The following is an 18,722-nucleotide window of genomic DNA, read 5'->3' as shown; positions in this document are numbered from 1 at the left end:
TGTTCTAGTCTACTAATAATAAAATTATAATAAAAAAACACTTTTTAAAGGAGTATTTACCAGAAATGTTATTTACCAGAATTTATTTAGGAGAAAATGTAAATGTGCAGTATTTCTGAAAAAGAAGAAGAAAAAAATATATATATTTTTTTAAAATAAAATCAATTAATTGGAGATGCTTTTGATTATTAAAATTTAATGGAACCATTCAAATGGAATCCAGAAAATAATGGAAAACAGAATTTGGGAAAGATAAAACTGTAAAATTCAATTAATTAGACAGGCTTTTTGATTAATAAAATTTAATTCAACTATTAAAACAGAGTATAGAAAAATGAAAATAGAAAAAAAATGAATTTGGAAATAAAACTGATTTCATAGGGCCCTATAATTATAATAAATATTTTTGTCGTAATAAAAATAGATGTAAGTGAACAATAGCCTTTAAAATTACTTAAAATACATATATAATAGCAATGAGGCAATAATAATTAGTTCAAATAAAGTATCAAAAGCAAGAAATCATATGGAATTATTGAACAAAACTGTTAAAATACATAATGTATTATAAACAATGCATATACTGTATTAGAACTGCATCGCATATAATTATTTAATTAAATCGTAGCGTTTGTGAATTCACAATTATGCTTAATTATGATTTTTAAATGGGTTTAATATATCATGCAGCCTTGGGAAACTTTTATGGGTTTTAAACTTTTATTACTTTAATGTGTTTTATGGATTCTCGTCCATGAAATGCGCCACTTCCGGTATTTTGCTGGTTAGTCAACGCAAGCAAAAGGAAGTCGAGGATTTTTAAAAATCGAATAGTCTAATAAAATCGACGACCCTATACTGTTTCTACTGTATATAATGCAGCCTTGGTGAGCATAAGACGTTTTTGAAGACGTCTTTCAAAAATATTTAATTAATCTTACTGACCCCGAACTTTTGAATGGTGTTATTTGCTTTGATTTTGTTAGTATTATCTCTGTGTAATTCCCACAGTAACATCTTAGACAAAGAGAAGGATGGAAATCGATATCCTCACCATTAGGGTTTTATCTGGTGCTTTGTATCTCGGCATCTTTCCCGTCAATATAGTCCACAAAGCACCAATAAAGGGTTGAGGTCACAATCTAGACTTTGATTTCTCTCGCAGTTCTTCAATGTCTGTCTCCTTATCCCAATGAAATGGCTCGTGTTAAAAACAGAAGTGTCATCAGGGTCACACGTCTGAGGAGAATGACTCAATGACTGTTATGAAGGCATTTGCTTTCAGCTGTGAAAGGAGATGTGTTTGTCAGTTTTCACTTTATTGAAAAGGATAGCTAGAGAATGATTTTCATACCCACTTTATGACAGTGTTTGCTTTTCTCTTTCAGTGGTGAGGATGAGTGTGGAGGAGCTTCACCAGCTGAACGAGCAGCTGCTGCTACAGATACAAAGTGAGTCTCATCTTCAAGCTTAAAAGGGATTTTTCACCCAAAAATAAGAAAAGTATGATAGTTTTCAGTTTTAGGTGAACTATTCCTTTGAACCCAAACACATTCTGGGGGGAAAAGGGACTTAATATTAGTAATAAACTATTATTATTCTTTTGTGATATAACATATTTCCTCTGCAAAATATGGATTTTCAACAAAAAAATTGTAAAATGGTAGATAAATTATTAATCTCATTAAAGCAACAGGAATAGCTTTCTGCTGGCGCTTGTACTTACCCTGCCAACATTTGATCTGGCCCCAACACATGAATGAATACGTTTTTAACTCATTTCAATATTTATTTTTACATTTAATTATTTACATTTACCTTTCATTATTAATTTATATATATACATTTTATTATTTATGTATATGTATACATTTTATTGTTTACTTTTATTTCATAATTTGTTTCCGTTTTTATATTATACTATTATAATATTTTACTATTTTTATTTCAGTTTACATTTTCATTTAGTAATTTTCTTATTTCTTTATTTTCTTAAATTCTTGATTTAAATTTAATTGAAAAGATTAAATGTTATGTCTTTTTTTTTCCTTCACAAAGATCATTTGCAGTAATATTATACAAGATATTCCATAAATTCATTAACATTTTTTCTGGAAAATGATGGCATACATAGAAAAAAAAACATTACTGTTTGGTGTGTGATTCTCATCTCATTCTTACTGATGCCAACAAGTCTTGTCACTTTGATAAAACCTCCATCCATATCAGCCAGTTTAAATATTTTACCTACCTGACAAGTTTAAAAAGATATTTTACAACCAAATGTCAAGTTTGTGAGGTATAAAAATGCATGTACATTATCAAAAAATGTAAGATATAGGGCAAGCAACAGATCTACGCTTTGGCCAGCTGGCCATCCTTATGTTGAGTTCTGCTTATGCATATCTCACGTTTCTTATGTAGGTTATCATTATTCTTGTGTACTAACACACAGACTCTGCGTTTGTGTCTCAGATGTGTTTGAGGAGCTGTCTGTAGCTGTGCAGGAGAAGGACTCTCTTTCATCAGAGCTTCATGTACGGCACATAGCCATCGAGCAGCTCTTCAAAAACTGCGCCAAGCTGCCGTGCCTCCAGATCGGGCGGGCGGGGGTCAAAGCTGGCAACAACCCAGTGGAATGAGCGCTTTTTGGGGACAACAGAGTCCCTCAAAGACCAGACAGAAAGCGCAGCTCCAAGCAGACTCTCACGGAAGCTCAAAGCTCAAACGGACCAGAAACGCACAACACTGTGCTAATGAGTTTAAAGTCACCTCGCTCTAAAAGGTGGCATCTGAATTTTCAGCAAAAGTATGCACTTTGAGAGCAAAAGTGTTTTGCAGACCTGTCCAAAGTGTTTCTATGCAGAATGAGGTGTTTTTAAAGGGGTCATATGATGTTGCTAAAAAGAACATTATTTTGTGTATTTGGTGTAATGAAATGTGTTTATGCTGTTTAAGGTTAAAAAAACACATTATTTTCCACATAATGTACATTATTGTTTCTCCTCTATGCCCCGCCTTTCTGAAACGCATCAATTTTTACAAAGCTCATCGGTCTGAAAAGCAAGGTGTGCTGTGATTGGCCAGCTATCCAGTGCGTTATGATTGGCCGAATACCTCAAGCGTGTGACGGAAATGTTACGCCCCTACCATACTGTGATGATACCCTGTCCGGCCGGAGCGACGAGACAAAAACATTAAACCAGCTTGCTTGCGGCAACCACATGTGACGACCGCGGGCTGGACTCCGCATCGTCCACGGTGAAAGCCGATCCGGCGATCCACAGCGCAAAGTTGTTGTATTTCCTCAGCGACCAGCACGGATCAGCTCCAGGCATGACGAAGCAGATATCGTCCTCTTTTGGAAGACCAAACAAAGTAGTTTTGCTTTCACAACGAAACACACAGCGCCTTCACGACATGGCAGCGGCGGCAACAACAATACTACAGCGAGAATAAAAGTTACGCCTTCTTTCTTTGCGTGAACATTTGGGCGGTGTTATGCAAATCTTCCCACATAGCGACGTAGGCATGTTGGGGGTGTGTTAGAACGAGCCGTTTTATGTAGGCATGGCTGACTCTTAACTTTTATAAAGAATATTTCTTTGGATTTGAGACTTTAGTCTTTGCAACTTTACAGATCTTCTTTATGCACCAAGAGCTTGTAACACTCCAAAGAAAAAGGAAAAATTGAAATCGCATCATATGACCCCTTTAAAACTTTACAAAGACTTGTTTTAATTTTTTTCTTTTGTTGTTCCATTCATATATGTTCATCTTCATATCGCTGTTTACTCTTTACACTTGATCACTTTGGGTGCTTGGATGAGTCTGACAGTGTTCCTCCTGCACATTCAGGCTTGCTGATTGGTTGTGGTGTTGCTGTGGTAACTGTTGCTTAGTTAAGTTTTTTCCCTCCCTCCGCTCATTGCAGTGGAACTTGTTAATGACTGTAGTTGTTCCGTTACTCTATGGCACATTTCTCCTGTTGTTCTGAGGTTCAGCACAAATGCTTTAGTGGAAGTTTACATGTCCTTTGTTATTTCACTCTTAAAACTGTGTTTTGACATTTCATAGGTGCTTTTTCCCCCCATCACAACATTTCACGGGTTATGATTAAGAAAATAGCAGTTTGGACATTAAAATTTCAGCTGGTATAGTTTGGTCATTCACAGATGTTAAGCACAGGCCTAACTTTGATTTAGGCTTAACTCGGTGCTGGGATTAATATTGGAGAGATAGAAATGCTCAACCAAAGCCTTTCAGTATTTATTTTGTTAGGACAATTATTTGCTTGTTACAAATATTTAAAACCTTTTTTTTTTTTTTTTAAACGTGTGGTTTTAATTTTTGTAGTGTTTAGAGGTTGTTTTCTTATGCTATTATAGTATTTAGGGTCCGTGCATAAACTGAAAGTATAGTCAGGGGAAAGTGAGCCTTTACCCTGCTGCCTTGATTTCAGATCAGACTGTGTTGCCACCTGGTGGACACTCAGAGGATCCTGTCCACTTGCTGCCGTGATGTGTGCATGGTTAAGTGTCTATTATCTTTAGAATCTTAAAAAAAAAAAATGCAAGCTTCAACATTGTTTTGAGAAATCAGCTAGGTATTTTGAATGATCTGTTCTCTTTATAAGAGATACATATTCGACTGACCCCTCTGGGGTTTCTAAGGATATTTTATTTTGTATGAATGTTATTTTGGTTATGCTTTGAGAGGTCACGTCAGCAAACTATCACTGTGAGTAGTGATGGATAAATTGTTGAAAAGAAGCAATATGTGTCCGAAGTGTTGTAAAAAATGTTTTAATCTTTGTTTAAGGTTCACTCTGTGATTTGGCGTACAAGAGGTTGGAGTTACTGAAATAATGAAGCACACTGACCAAATGTTTGTTTGCTGTGGAAATACTGAATGAACTACATGAGTTGGACGAGTTTCATGTTTGTCTCGAGTGTGTTGTGTATGTAGGCCATGTGTTTAAATGTTAACTTGCTTATGTTGGTGTTATTGATGTCTTATTCTTTTTCTCTGTTTATTCATTGCTTGTCTTATTATCCCCCCCCCCCCGAAGATGAGTTCGTTTTTTGTTCTCTCCAGTGGCCTGTGTTATGTGACATTCAAGTGGTTTATGCAATACTGTTTGTTAGTGGATCTTCGCATCAGTTTAGAAGATTTCTGAATGCTTTTGTTTGAAGTGATGTGCACATTTTCATTTTAGGGAATGGATTAATAAAAATATTTTTCCTAAAAAACTGTGTGATTCTTTTCATTTACTAGTTCACCAGCAGGCTAAGATTGTAAAAACCGTTTTGGACTGTTTATCTGATCTTAAAGGAAAAAAAATAAAGTTGTTGCTCTTGTCAGCATTATAAATGGTTTGCTGGAAAACTGAAAAGATAAAAGGGTTACTCTTTAATTTAAAGTGACATTGTAGCCGTCTAATTACGCATTTATGTACTTACTATAAGGTTAAGGTTAGTGTTAGGGTTTGGTTTAGGATTGGTTGTAATTATGCATAATTTACTTATAGGAGCCATGTAAATATTCATGTGTGATGTCATGTGACTGGGAAAATGTGGGAGTGTCATTAATTATTTGAGAGTTAAAACACCTGTTGTGAGTGGGGGTTGTCAGGGAAAGAAGGGGGTGAGTGCGGGAGCACGCATTTTTTTGTTGACCGTATATTCAAACTTTTGCATTGATAATCTGCCGATCCTTCAAGAAATGCATGCCTCAATGAACAAGTTGTCGGTGGACAAATAAATCTCAAGACGCAAATGTAAAGGATGATTGATGTGTCACAAGTTATTCCCTCACTCAGCTCCTGCGGTTTTAGTTAGTTTTTTGGCCGCTACAATATAGTCAACAAAAAAAAAATAATGTTTTTGTTCGAGGATGAATTAATCGATCTGGAAGGAGGCCCGCACGCTTCGACGACTGGGAACAAGAGCAGATTTGATTTGGCTGAGTACGGACCTACTCTCGCTCGTTCTAATGAGTAGGGGGGGCTGTGCGTTCTGAAGTTGAAGTCTTGATGCAAGGCATGCATGGTTAAGCAGACGGACAATGTAATGGGCAGTGCTCCGGAATCTGTTGAGTCCAGTGGATTTATTGGGGCTGGTGAATATGAATGTAAACTTTCTATAGTTCCTGTGCAAGTGAAATCTAAAAAAGGAAATAAGACTGTGATTACTTATGCGTTTTTGGACCAAGGTAGCACAGCAGTGTTTTGTACATCTGGATTGATGAATAGACTTGGTCTTTCAGGTAAAAGGACAAATATTCTCTTGCGTACTATGGGTCAGGAGAAAGTTACAACTACCCATGTTGTTTCTGGGTTAGAGGTAGCTGGTTTGAATAAAGAAGATTTTTGGGAGTTACCTGATGCCTATACACAAGAGACTATGCCTGTGCATAGAGGAAACATCCCAAGACAAATGGATTTGAAGGGATGGCCACATTTGAAACATGTGAATCTACCTGAAATTGACTCTGATATCGAATTGCTTATAGGAATAAATGCCCCAAGGGTTATGGAGCCGATTGAAGTGGTCCGTAGTGTCAATAACGGACCCTATGCAATTAAAACAAGGTTAGGATGGACTGTAAATGGCCCACTAAGAGGAGATGGTGGTGACCAGTCTGCTTCTAAGTTCCCTGATGTTACAGTTAACAGGATTTCAGTTTCAAATTTGGGAGAGCTTTGGCAACAACAATTTAAAGTTGATTTTCCTGAATGTAACAAAAATGAACAAGTTGGGTTTTCAAGAGAAGATCACAAGTTTATGGAGATGGTAACAGACTCATTAAAGCTGGTAGATGGTCATTATTCTATTGGCTTGCCTTTGAGGAAGAAAGATGTCCGTATGCCAGACAATAAGATAATCGTAGAACAGCGTGCTCTGAATCTAAAGAAAAGATTGAAAAGGGATGTTTCATTTCATTCTGAGTATTCTGTTTTCATGAAAGATCTTATCTCTAAAGGTTATGCAGAGAGAGTGCCAGCTGAAGACTTGGGACGTAGCGACGGTAAAGTATGGTATATACCCCATCACGGTGTTTACCACCCCTGCAAAGGAAAGCTCCGGGTTGTTTTTGATTGTGGAGCTACGTTCCAAGGGAAGTCTTTGAATACCCAGTTATTACAGGGTCCAGATCTCACAAGTTCATTGATTGGAGTGATAACCAGATTTAGGAAGGAACGAGTTGTGATCATGGCAGATATTGAAGCCATGTTTCATCAAGTGAGGGTGCCGAAAGACGATGCAGATTTGCTGAGATTTCTTTGGTGGCCCGATGGTGACCTTATTCAAGATATGGTTGAGTATCGTATGGTCGTGCACCTCTTTGGAGCCACTTCATCACCAAGTTGTGCAAATTTCGCTCTCAGAAAGTGCGCAGAAGATAATGAAGACTTCAGCAAGGAAGTAATTGATGCAATCTTGCATTGCTTTTACGTAGATGACTGTCTTGTCTCTGTAAATTCAGAGGATAAAGCTGTTTCTCTGTATCACGAACTCATAGCTATTTGTGCTAAGGGGGGTTTCACATTGACAAAATGGATAAGTAACATTCGAGATGTGCTGGTAAAAATCCCAGAAGAACTCAGAGCAAAAAACTTAAAAGATTAGGATTTGGGCCAAAATTTACTTCCCATAGAGAGAGTGTTAGGCATACAATGGTGTATACAATCGGATGCCTTCAAGTTCAAAATTGTGTTGCAGCAGAAGCCTTCAACCAGAAGGGGGATCCTTGCTACTGTGAGTTCTGTTTATGATCCCTTAGGAATTCTGTTTCCAGTGACTTTATGTGCAAAAAGGATCTTGCAAGATCTGTGCAGGAAGAAACTTGGCTGGGATGATATTATTCCTGCTTCAAATGCTCAGGAGTGGATCAACTGGTTGGATGGATTACGTGAGTTAGAAAGCTTCAAGATCAATAGATGTTTCAAACCTATGGGTTTTGGAGAGGTAAATATAGCACAGTTGCACCACTTTTCTGACGCAAGCGAAAATGGTTATGGAGTAGTTACTTATCTGCTTTTGCATGATGTTAACTCACAAGTGCATGTTGCTTTCGTAATTGGGAAAGCTAGAGTAGCTCCTTTGAAGCCAGTGTCTATCCCTCGAATGGAACTTACTGCTGCAACGTTGGCAAGCCGAATGGATTCATTGTGGAGAAAATAACTCTGTATGTGCCTTCAAGACTCTGTTTTCTGGACCGACAGTACTTCTGTACTGAAATATATAAGAAATTAAGTTTCTAGGTATCGAATTTTCGTTGCCAACAGAGTTTCAGAAATTCTTAAGGTGTCTCAATCATCACAATGGAGGTACGTGAGCACTGCAGTAAATCCAGCAGACATGGCTTCCAGAGGGCTGAGAGTGGAATCATTTTTGAAGAACAAGAGTTGGGTGTTCGGACCACAGTTTCTTCTTTTGCCTGAAAAGGAGTGGCCAGTCAATCCTACTGACCTGGGAGAATGTTCACAAGATGATCTGGAGGTAAAAGGTGTCATTGTCAATATTGGACATTGACTTCACACATTGATATGACTGAGTTAAAAATCACTCATTAACATTAAAGTATTAAGAACTTTACATGGACTCTATCAAATAACATTGTTTTTATAAATACACAGACATTGATTGATGTATGAAAAATGAATTAATGTATTTTAAGATCTTGGGTCTTTGAATGTCTCCTATGTGAATTCAATGAATGTAATTATTGTCAAGATTACAGTAATTAGGGGCTGGAATATAGGAGCCATGTAAATATTCATGTGTGATGTCATGTGACTGGGAAAATGTGGGAGTGTCATTAATTATTTGAGAGTTAAAACACCTGTTGTGAGTGGGGGTTGTCAGGGAAAGAAGGGGGTGAGTGCGGGAGCACGCATTTTTTTTGTTGACCGTATATTCAAACTTTTGCATTGATAATCTGCCGATCCTTCAAGAAATGCATGCCTCAATGAACAAGTTGTCGGTGGACAAATAAATCTCAAGACGCAAATGTAAAGGATGATTGACGTGTCACAAGTTATTCCCTCACTCAGCTCCTGCGGCTTTAGTTAGTTTTTTGGCCGCTACATTACTGTTATAACTACAGTAAGTACACGTAATGTGTAACTGTCAAGTGTTACTGTACTAATACAAGTCTTCTTAATCACATACCAATATTTTGCATACCAGTATTATTTGAAAGACAAAATATATACACAAATACATTGCAAAACACTTCAGTTTAAGCTAGAACATAAGAGGTTGCCTTTGTATTTCTAGGCCCTTTCTGGCCCGGTTTTATTAATTCTCCACTAAAAATCTTCTCTTGCTACTCAGTCTCTGATGATAATCGTTTTTCTTTCTTTCTTTTTTTTGTTTTTATGCTTCCTATTTCTTATTTATATTCCTATTTGGTAACTTCCAGTAAAAACAATACAAAGAAAATATTGTCAATATTATAACCACCTGTAAATATAAATAAATAAATAAATATATATATATATATAACTATAATGTATTATTTATTGTAGATAATTTAAATGTTGATTTATTTCTAAGATCGACACTGCAGTTAATCATATTTTTACTGTAAAAATATTTATTACTGATCCCCCACAGAAGGTTTGTCGTTTTGTTTTCTAATGACATTGGAGGCTAAAACCAAGCTGCCACAGAATAAATGTAGTAACAATATCTGTAGTGACTACGGTATTTTGGTGGAAACTATGGCTATCATAGTTTATTTTTTCGAGTTTTGTATTGTGCGATATATCAATATCATCACGAACAGAAATGCCGCGCTGCACATCTTTGGTTCCGCCTCCAGCACGCGCGCACACCGGAAGTTTGGATTTTGTTGTTACACTGGAACTAAAATGGCTGCTGTGAGTTTTTTTCATTGAAGGCACTGGAACATTTATTCCGCTTCTTGCTTTGGATTTCTTGTCTGTGGTGATGCAACTCGATTGGCAAGTCGGTTCTGATGTTTGTCGCCATTGTCCCGTTCTGCCCCGCTCTGTCATCTGGTCGTGTTTTGTGGAGTTGTGCATTTTAAGTGAGCTGTTAGCTGTGGTTAGCCAGCCTGTCGTTTGTTGAAGCTGCAGTGCTGAAGTTTGCCGCCTTCTGCTGGGCTCATATTCCCTTGCATTTCATGAATGCTTGCTATTTATCGCTATTGCATTCTCTAACACATACTTTGTCATCATCCTGTTGAAGTTCGCCACATTTGTTTCGCAGATGTTGTGACTGCATATACACACAGATGCATAACTGTCTGAATGAGCTGAGTTCATGTCTCAAACTCTGTGTATTCGCCTTCATACGCTTGTCGTTGGGGTTGAGTTTTGAATGGAAACTGACAGCTGACAGGGAAATGCACCCGGGAGTGTGTTCCTGAACTGTCTCTCTGATCTCAGGGCTTGAATGGTGTGTTTGTGGAGGTGACAGTGCTGGTGTAACACAACATCGCCTCCTGTCACGCAGCAACCACAATGGTAAGAACTACAGGTTTGTTTTCATTATGCATTTTTAGCAGGATTGGGTTTTATTTAACATTATGTAGTTGATTTGATAATAATGACATTTTCGATGGCTTGTTTGGACAGTATTAGAGATTATCTTATGCATTTTCATTCATCTTTCTTCCACAGCAACAAGTCTTAGAATATGCATTGGATCGGGCTGAGGTATTTGTTCAAAATTATTATTTCTGTATTCTTTTATTGTGTACTTTATACTTATTGTACATAGTGTTTTTTATTTGTATCCATTATAATGTACTGTTATTTTAAAAATGAAAATTAAGAAATCACTGTGCAGAAGAATACCTGTGTGTATTCTATTACCGTTCCATAACATTGTTATTTCTTGTTTAGTACATTGTTGAAAGTGCTCGTCAGCGACCGCTGAAGAGACGGGTATGCTCAAGTGGAAGGAAATCCTTATATCAGAAACTTTATGAATTGTACATTGAAGAGTGTGAAAAAGAACCAGAGTTGAAGGTAATTTTCACCCGCTGTAACACATAACAAATGAAGTAGCATTCACAACCATCTTTACTGCCATCATTTTATATATTTCTTAACGAAACAAGACATTAAGTGAGGTAAAACTGTAGGGGGGGATTTTATAACTTTATCAAATCATGTTTTATTATTATTGTATTATATATATTTATTATCCTTTCTGCCACCTTTCTGTAGAAACTGAGGAGAAATGTGAATCTACTAGAGAAGCTGGCCTCACAGGAGTCAGTCTCATGTCTGGTGGTCAACCTGTACCCTGGAAATGAAGGATACTCACTTATGCTTAGAGGAAAAAATGGATCTGGTACTGTCTGCTTTTTTCTTTGTTTTATGGTTAAATCAGCTGAGCTTTTCATGTTGCATGTTAAGAAACTCGCTCTTGAACTGATGTTTTTATCCCAACCTATAAGATTCAGAAACAATCCGACTTCGCTATGAAGAAACAGAGTTACTGGAGTACCTGGATGCCGAGGAGCTGCCGCCCATTCTTGTAGACCTTCTAGAAAAATCACAGGTGAGTGGCGTAACTGAACAAAAATGTAGATTTTTTTTTTTTTATGTGTAGCCTCTTTTTTTTTTTATTTTACACTTTTTCTAATTTCTGCTATCCATGACATTTTAAATATTTTACTTTTAGTAAAATATTTATATTTTATATAATTTTATTTATATCTATAAACAGCCTGTCCTAAATAATATTCAGAACAACAGTGTTATTGTTAACTAAAACTAAAACTGTTATTAAATAGTTTTTGGTAAAGCTGATATAAAATATTTATACTTAACCGAAAATTTAAAATATTGCTTTGGCAAGTGACTAAAATAAAGTAAGTTGAATTACTAAAATTACTAAAACTGAAATAAAATAAAGCTAATTAGAAATCTAAAAAATAATGACAAAAGCACATAACAAAAGGCTATATCTAAAATTAACTTTAAAGTATAAAAATAAAAGCTAAATTAAAATATTAATAAACACTACTACAGTAAATAAATAATACTAAAATAATACTGGTTCAGAATTGATTCTAGTTGTGATTTTTATTTAATTAACCTATGTTTTTCTTTAATTCCAGCCAGCATAGTTTTATAGCACTCTTGACGAACTGATGCATAAACCACCAGCCTAGATTTTTTTTTCTGCTTCTGTTCTATCAGGTGAACATATTCCACTGTGGCTGTGTCATAGCTGAGGTCAGGGACTATCGACAGTCTGGAAATGCAAAGATGCCCACCTACCAGAGCCGGCACATCCTGCTGAGACCCACTATGCAGGTCAATAACAGACCTGATCTGTGACCAGCAGTCTCTGTTCTGTATTTTGAGAGACCTTTTTTTCTATAGTATTGTTATTAAGTCATCTATCATCTCCCCACCAGACCCTGATCTGTGACATTCATGCTATGACAAGCGATCACCACAAGTGGACACAGGTGAGGGGACTCTATCTGTTAGCATTCAAAACTTTGAGGTCAGTAAAGTTATTTAAAAAATTTTGACAGAAGTCTCTTATGCTCATCAAGCAATACTGTGAAATATTATTACAATTTAAAATAACTTTTAATAATAAAATTACTTTTCAGCAGCCATTATTTCAGTCTTCAGTGTCACATGAGCCTTCAGAAATAATTCTAATATGCTGATTTGCTACTTAAGAAATGCTTATTATTATTATCAGTGTTGAAAATGCTACCTGCACTATATCAAGTTCAGAACAGTGTTGTTATTGTTTACTAAAACTAATATTAAATTGTTTTCGTTAATTGAAATAAAACTGAAATAATATACAGTGTTTCCCCTGCCATTATATTAGGGGGGCGGCCCGCAAAAAGACTATTTAAAAATGAATTCTGCATGTCTCTGTGTTATGAATGGCGCAGATGCGCGGTTTTGTTTACTACTTGTACTGAAGAGCGCGTGACGCTTCCGGTGATATTAGCGTCTGCCGTCTCACTAATGAGGACATAAATACATGAACATCTCCAGAACTGCTCTGAGAGTCACTTCATGAGCATCTGACCGTTTTGTTTGAGTAAAACTATCCTCATCATATCATATCATATACACACAAAAATGTAAAGGTATTCACGGCAACCCGTCAAAATAAAAGTTCGGTTTACCTTGAAGTCATTGTGGCAGAAATAGCCAACATTACTATTGTTCAGTAGAATGTATGTAATAGGCTACTACTAAAATGATTAAAACCTTATTTTTAAGGGATAATCATACAATATTTCTTCAATGTTTTTAATTGTAATATTAAATCCCCTTTGTTTTCCAAAAAATAAAATTAGTTTAATTTTCATTAAAAGATAAATTAAATGAATGTTTTATGCCTTAAAAATTGCAATACACAACACAGAATTTTGTAGGGAAAAAATCATAGGGCTATTGTAAGAATAAATGAAACTTGTTTTTATGCCTTCAAATAATTAGACATGCAAAACAGAATTTGGTAACAATAAAACATAAGGTTGGAAAAAATAAAACATTTCATAGGGCCCTAAACATGTAATTTTTGTTAAACTTTCAATAAATTGATGTTAAATTGTTCAAGTTACATGATTTTAATTAACTAGACATGCTTTTTGATTAATACAATTTAATTTAACCATTAAAAAGGAGTCCAGAAAAGTTAAAATGGGAAAAAAACGGAATCCCCGTTAAAGTGACAGATTCACAGCACAGTGTGAAGTATAGAGGATGCATCGATTCTCATGTGGTTCTCATGTGTTTACAGGATGATAAACTTCAGCTGGAGAGTCAGTTGATTCTGGCCACAGCAGAGCCTCTGTGTCTGGACCCCTCCATCTCTGTCAGCTGCACCACCAACCGTCTGCTCTACAACAAACAGAAGATGAACACACGATCCATGAAACGGTGATGCATTTCACTCTTTAGCTTCAGTGAAATATGTGTTTTGCTTGATCATCAGTTGTCCTTAAACTAAATCAAACTGTCTCTGATGAGTTCCTGTCGTCTGCTGCTCAGTGTGTCGTGTGATTGTTTGTGACTGCAAACATTTTGCACCCAAGGAATTGCTGAAACCCACAGAGCTTATGTAGATGTGCACAGTGTAGATCTTTTATTGTGTCTGTGGTTAGTCACCATCTGCGAACTGAAAAGCCGCTGCTGTTCTGATCTCTCATTGTATTGTTGTGACTAAAGGAATGTAAGTGGTTTTGACCAACACACGATTAGTCTTCGCTCTATGCAGCTAACAAAAACAGTTCTTTTGCCTGTTTAAGTTTAGTGCAAGAATCTGACGAGAATCTATTCCTCTGTTCTGTGAAAAGCTAAATAAGAGGACCATTTCATGTGGTTTATCAAAGTTAAAGGCTTCAAAACGTTGTATTGATACAGAGATATCCTGAAATTCAAAAGCAGGTGATCAAATCCATCATACATCAGTTATCCATCATTCCACACTGATGGATGTCATGTTTCTCCTCTGCAGGTGTTTTAGGAGGCATTCTCAAGCAGCACTCAACAGGCAGCAGGAGATGATGAGCCACTGCCCTGCACTGCCACAGCTCCGACTCCTGGACTACCTGCAGAGGAGGAAAGAGAGGAAACCTGCTCCTTCCATAGACCTTAAGATCTCCAAAGCTGGAAATGTGAGTCGAAGACACAGACAGAATTTGCAATGCTGTTTTAATTTCTGTTCTGATTTTGGGTAAATGGATTTAAACATGGTCAAATGTGAAACGTACATCATTGTTCAAAAGTTTGGCATCAGGAAGATATGTTTTTGAAAGAAATTACTTTTATTCAGCAATGATACATTAAATTGATTTAAAAAAAAAAAAATTTAAATTAAAGATTTTATTTAAATTGTAATATTTCATAAAATGTATTTATTTATTTTTTTTTGCTGTATTTTTATCAATTAAATGTAGCCTTAAGTATAAGGGTCTTTCAAAAATCTTACCAATTAAACTTTTGAACAGTACTGTGTTAATCAAATTTCTCATTTAAAGTGTTTTATTATATCTTTTTTGTATGAGTAGTGTGGTTGTTTTCTGTGTTTTAATGACTCTTGTTTTTCCTGCAGTGTGTGGACATGTGGAAACAGAGCAGTTTTCAGCTGACTGTCCCATCAGAAATTGATGTGAGTTGCTGTAATGCAGTTAAATGAACGTACAAGTAGCATCTCTCTCTTTTCTGTAGGTCCATAGACCTTTTTCCATTTATAACCGAAATAACTTGTTTTTTTTAATGAAATATGACTTTAAAAGTATTGTTAAGATAAATTTCATATTCTTGTGTCCTTCAGTATTCTGAGATGGGATGTTTGGACTTTTTTTCCTGTATCCAAATCTGTGAAACAAAGTTTTTCTTTGTGCTTCCAGGTGGAGAAATATGCAGTGGCTAAGAGCTCTGTCAAACTAGATGACACTCAGCCCACTGTTTGGCCTGCACAGGTAACACAATTGTGTAAATCCTACATAGGAACTAGACTGTACATGGACCCTATAATATGCTAGTAAGATATTGTTGTTTTATCTGTGTGATATGCTGTCTTTGTCTTGGAACAGGACATGAGAGACGATTACATTTTTGAGTGTGAGGTAGGAGGTCAGCCTCAAAGAACAAAAGTCACTATCTTCCAGTCTATGGGGGACCCACAGGTGTATGGGAAAATCTACAGCGCCAAAGACTCCAAATCAGAGGAGGATGTCACAGACCTACACCTCATTCACCCACCGTACATTTTACTATTTCATTTTACAATTACTTATTTCACATTTATTCACATTATGTATTACATTACACTCTATTCTAAGATGAGAGTAACGTGTTATTAGTTACGCTTGCCTAATTGTTGCACTTACCTGATCTTTTATTTTCTCTGTGGTTTGTAGATTCCTCATAGGTTCAAAGACAGACGCTGATCGGTAAGTACAGGAGCCATGATTTGTTGTTTTGGGTCTTGGTTGCGCTCAACCGCCATGAAAATACTCCTGTGCCACAGGTTTCTGACGCAGTATAAGGAGGTGTATGAACGGGACGTTAAGTGTCAGGTGAAGATGTTGCACAACTCAGGCAGCGCAGGGTCCCAAGGCCAGCTCTCCCCCTCCAGGGAAAACGAGGTGAGACACTTTGATATATGACGTTAAATGTGACTGTTCCGACTCTGAAGACACGTTGCAAAAGAAAAAGGATTTTAATCTGATTTGGATCAGGTTTGTAAACATCAGATGTGTTTATTTTGCAGTTCAGGCTACAAAAAATAGATAAAAGGCAGATTTGCTCTTTTTCTGCCTTTCTAAACAAATCCTAAGTGTTTGATTAGAGATTTATGTGACAGATTTAGAAAATGGGCACCAAAACAATTGCTTGTGCCTTAAAAAAATCTACATGAATGTTATGACATTCTGGCATGATTTGGTCTAAGATTGGTGCATTTTGATGGATCTTGTTGATGCAGGCTGATGGTTTCTCAGCGCTTGTCCAGTCTTCAGTTTTAGGAAAGGGTGTTAAACACAGACCTCCTCCTATCAAACTGCCAGCCGGCTACAATTTAAAAATACTTTTCTATTTGAATATATTTTCAAATGTAATTTATTTCTGTGATAGCAAAGCTGAATTTTCAGCATCATTACTCCATTCTTCAGTGTCACGTGATCCTTCAGAAGTCATTCTAATATGCTGATTTAATGTTCATTTTATATCAGTTATTGGTGCTCAGTTATTAAAAATGGTTCTTATTATTACCAACATTGAAAACAGTTTTTGAGATGAATGTAGTTCAGGTCCGACCTCCATCATGTCTCAATCTCATTTCCTCTCTTCTATCTCAATATGTTTGTCTCTCTCCACTTTAAAAAGTGTACAAACAAACACTCCCTCCTGTTGTCTAGGTAACCCGTATAGTACACAGGCCTCAAGCGGCCATCTCAAGTGCCCGACCCCTCCACCCACGAAGAATCAGTTGCTGTCCCGGAAACACTCCATGGAGCTTGGCCTGCTGTCCCCTGCTGCTCTCTCGCCCATGCAGAGTGAGTATCACTCCATTCACAAATAGAAAGCTGTCACCGCTTGCTAATGCATTGCTTGCTAGCCACATCTGTATTTTGTCTTTTTCCTCTGATTTTACTCCATAGGATCAGTTACACCCAAGCCCTCCACACCCACACCCACCAACACGCCGTGTTCTACGCCACATCCTGCCGACGTTCAGAGTGCCACGCCTTCAGTAACGCCCACCCCTCAGGACCCCGCCCTTCCACAGCAGCCCACCCTGCTGACTCCCTTCGCCCAACAGCAGATGACCCTGCCTGTCATGACTATTCCCCTGCCCACGTCCAGCACCACATCTTCACAGGTCATGACAAACCCCGCAGGGCTCAACTTCATCAACGTGGTTGGCCCGGTTTGGTAAGAACCCATGTTTGTGACTTTTTTTGGGGGATATGAAAGGAAAAAAATGGTGACTAACCACCTCTGTTTGTGGTTTCTTACAGCAGTCCGCAGACTCTGATGAGTTCTAACCCAATGCTGGGTTGTAGTCCTGGTACTCTGGCGTCTGGTATACCCCTGAGTGGACTATTGCCCTCTGGTGGTCTCATGTCTGGAGCTCTTCCTGCCATGCAGCCTGCTGCTCCAGCAGGTAAAGTCTCTTTGAATTCCTCCCTGTTTTGTCAGATGTTCATCAGTGACTTTTACAAGTTGTCAGCCACTATTGTGGAGAGTAAAATTATCATGTTGTTCCAGCAGGTGGGCCTTTTGGCCTGAACAACAGTCCGGGACTGCGACCGCTCAACCTTCTTCAGGTGAAAGAGCTTTTGTAGTTGAAGTATTGGCTTTTGTGGAGATGAATCTCTCTTTCCCTCCCATTTATGTTTGTGTTTCCCTTTCTTTCAGCTCCCTACGGGACCACTGATTTTTAACTCTCTACAGCAGCAGCAGTTGTCTCAGTTCTCCCCTCAACAGCAAAGCAGTCAGTCCGCCACATCCAGCCCCCAGCAGCAGGGGGAGGGGGTGAGTCAGACACCGCTATCATGATTCTAGTCATTTCCAGAGGCTGAGGATCAGCTCCAAGAGTGTTAAAGATATAGTTCATCCAAAAATTAAATTCTGTTCCATGGAAGTCAATGGCTACTGTCAACTGTTTGGTTACCAACATTCTTTAAAATATCTTCTTTTATTCTCAAAAGAAGAAAGAAGCTCATATAGGTTTGGAACAACTTGAGGTTAAATGATGACAGAATTTTCATTTTTGGGTGAACTGTTCCTTTAATGTGTGTAAATCTGAATCACTCGTCTTATTTCAAATGTAAAGCTATATTATATTAAATTACATTTAGAGAAAAAAATATATATATATTTTTTTAAATAATATATTTAACATAATTTATATTACATTTTCATTATATACTTGTATTACATTTATATACAGATGGTAGAGAGATGAAAGATATGTTTGGGAAAACTAGTGGTATAGAAATTACGTACTTTTTAGGGCTGTCAAAATGGCTGAAAAACTAAATTCGAAATTTGTGCTTAAATATTATCAAAATTCTAATTATATTCGAATTTAAAATGCATAATTTCAGTTAGGGTGAAGAAAAGCTTTTGGCTTCTCTCCTGAGGCCACAAGAGGGCGCATCCACCAATGCACGTTTATTCAAAGCATATAAGATAACATGACTATCTGTGAAAAAAGTGCATAATGTTTAAAATGTTTATA

At 37.0% G+C, this 18,722-nt stretch overlaps 2 protein-coding genes across 9 annotated transcripts in view; both read left to right on the top strand.

The window, feature by feature from the left end:
* LOC107697414 (protein EURL homolog) overlaps window positions 1-2,916 on the top strand; it is a 27,695-nt gene extending 24,779 nt beyond the window's left edge. For all 3 annotated transcript variants that reach the window (XM_016498186.1, XM_016498184.1, XM_016498185.1), the window contains 2 exons: window positions 1,389-1,451; window positions 2,476-2,916. In XM_016498186.1, the coding sequence (XP_016353672.1) occupies window positions 1,389-1,451; window positions 2,476-2,642 (230 nt within the window). In that variant the 3' untranslated portion in view covers window positions 2,643-2,916. The remainder of the gene's footprint in view (window positions 1-1,388; window positions 1,452-2,475) is intronic.
* A 6,897-nt stretch (window positions 2,917-9,813) lies between these two features.
* Window positions 9,814-18,722, top strand: part of LOC107697409 (transcription factor SPT20 homolog) — a 17,689-nt gene continuing 8,780 nt past the window's right edge. The window contains exons 1-21 of one of the 6 annotated variants that reach the window (XM_016498177.1): window positions 9,814-9,889; window positions 10,421-10,498; window positions 10,655-10,690; window positions 10,880-11,005; window positions 11,207-11,333; window positions 11,440-11,543; window positions 12,188-12,304; window positions 12,409-12,462; window positions 13,770-13,909; window positions 14,487-14,646; window positions 15,084-15,140; window positions 15,382-15,453; window positions 15,568-15,737; window positions 15,895-15,927; window positions 16,005-16,122; window positions 16,461-16,548; window positions 16,876-17,031; window positions 17,137-17,410; window positions 17,497-17,642; window positions 17,747-17,805; window positions 17,897-18,013. In XM_016498177.1, the coding sequence (XP_016353663.1) occupies window positions 10,496-10,498; window positions 10,655-10,690; window positions 10,880-11,005; window positions 11,207-11,333; window positions 11,440-11,543; window positions 12,188-12,304; window positions 12,409-12,462; window positions 13,770-13,909; window positions 14,487-14,646; window positions 15,084-15,140; window positions 15,382-15,453; window positions 15,568-15,737; window positions 15,895-15,927; window positions 16,005-16,122; window positions 16,461-16,548; window positions 16,876-17,031; window positions 17,137-17,410; window positions 17,497-17,642; window positions 17,747-17,805; window positions 17,897-18,013 (2,157 nt within the window). In that variant the 5' untranslated portion in view covers window positions 9,814-9,889; window positions 10,421-10,495. Of the gene's footprint in view, window positions 10,499-10,654; window positions 10,691-10,879; window positions 11,006-11,206; window positions 11,334-11,439; window positions 11,544-12,187; window positions 12,305-12,408; window positions 12,463-13,769; window positions 13,910-14,486; window positions 14,647-15,083; window positions 15,141-15,381; window positions 15,454-15,567; window positions 15,738-15,894; window positions 15,928-16,004; window positions 16,123-16,460; window positions 16,549-16,875; window positions 17,032-17,136; window positions 17,411-17,496; window positions 17,643-17,746; window positions 17,806-17,896; window positions 18,014-18,722 lie in introns of all 6 variants that reach the window. The other 5 variants (XM_016498176.1, XM_016498180.1, XM_016498179.1 and 2 more) reach the window with 5 other exon arrangements.

Source organism: Sinocyclocheilus anshuiensis, unplaced genomic scaffold (assembly GCF_001515605.1).
Source record: "Sinocyclocheilus anshuiensis isolate Anshui unplaced genomic scaffold, SAMN03320099.WGS_v1.1 scaffold939, whole genome shotgun sequence".
Taxonomy (NCBI): domain Eukaryota; kingdom Metazoa; phylum Chordata; class Actinopteri; order Cypriniformes; family Cyprinidae; genus Sinocyclocheilus; species Sinocyclocheilus anshuiensis.
This window is presented reverse-complemented; position numbering and strand designations above follow the sequence as displayed.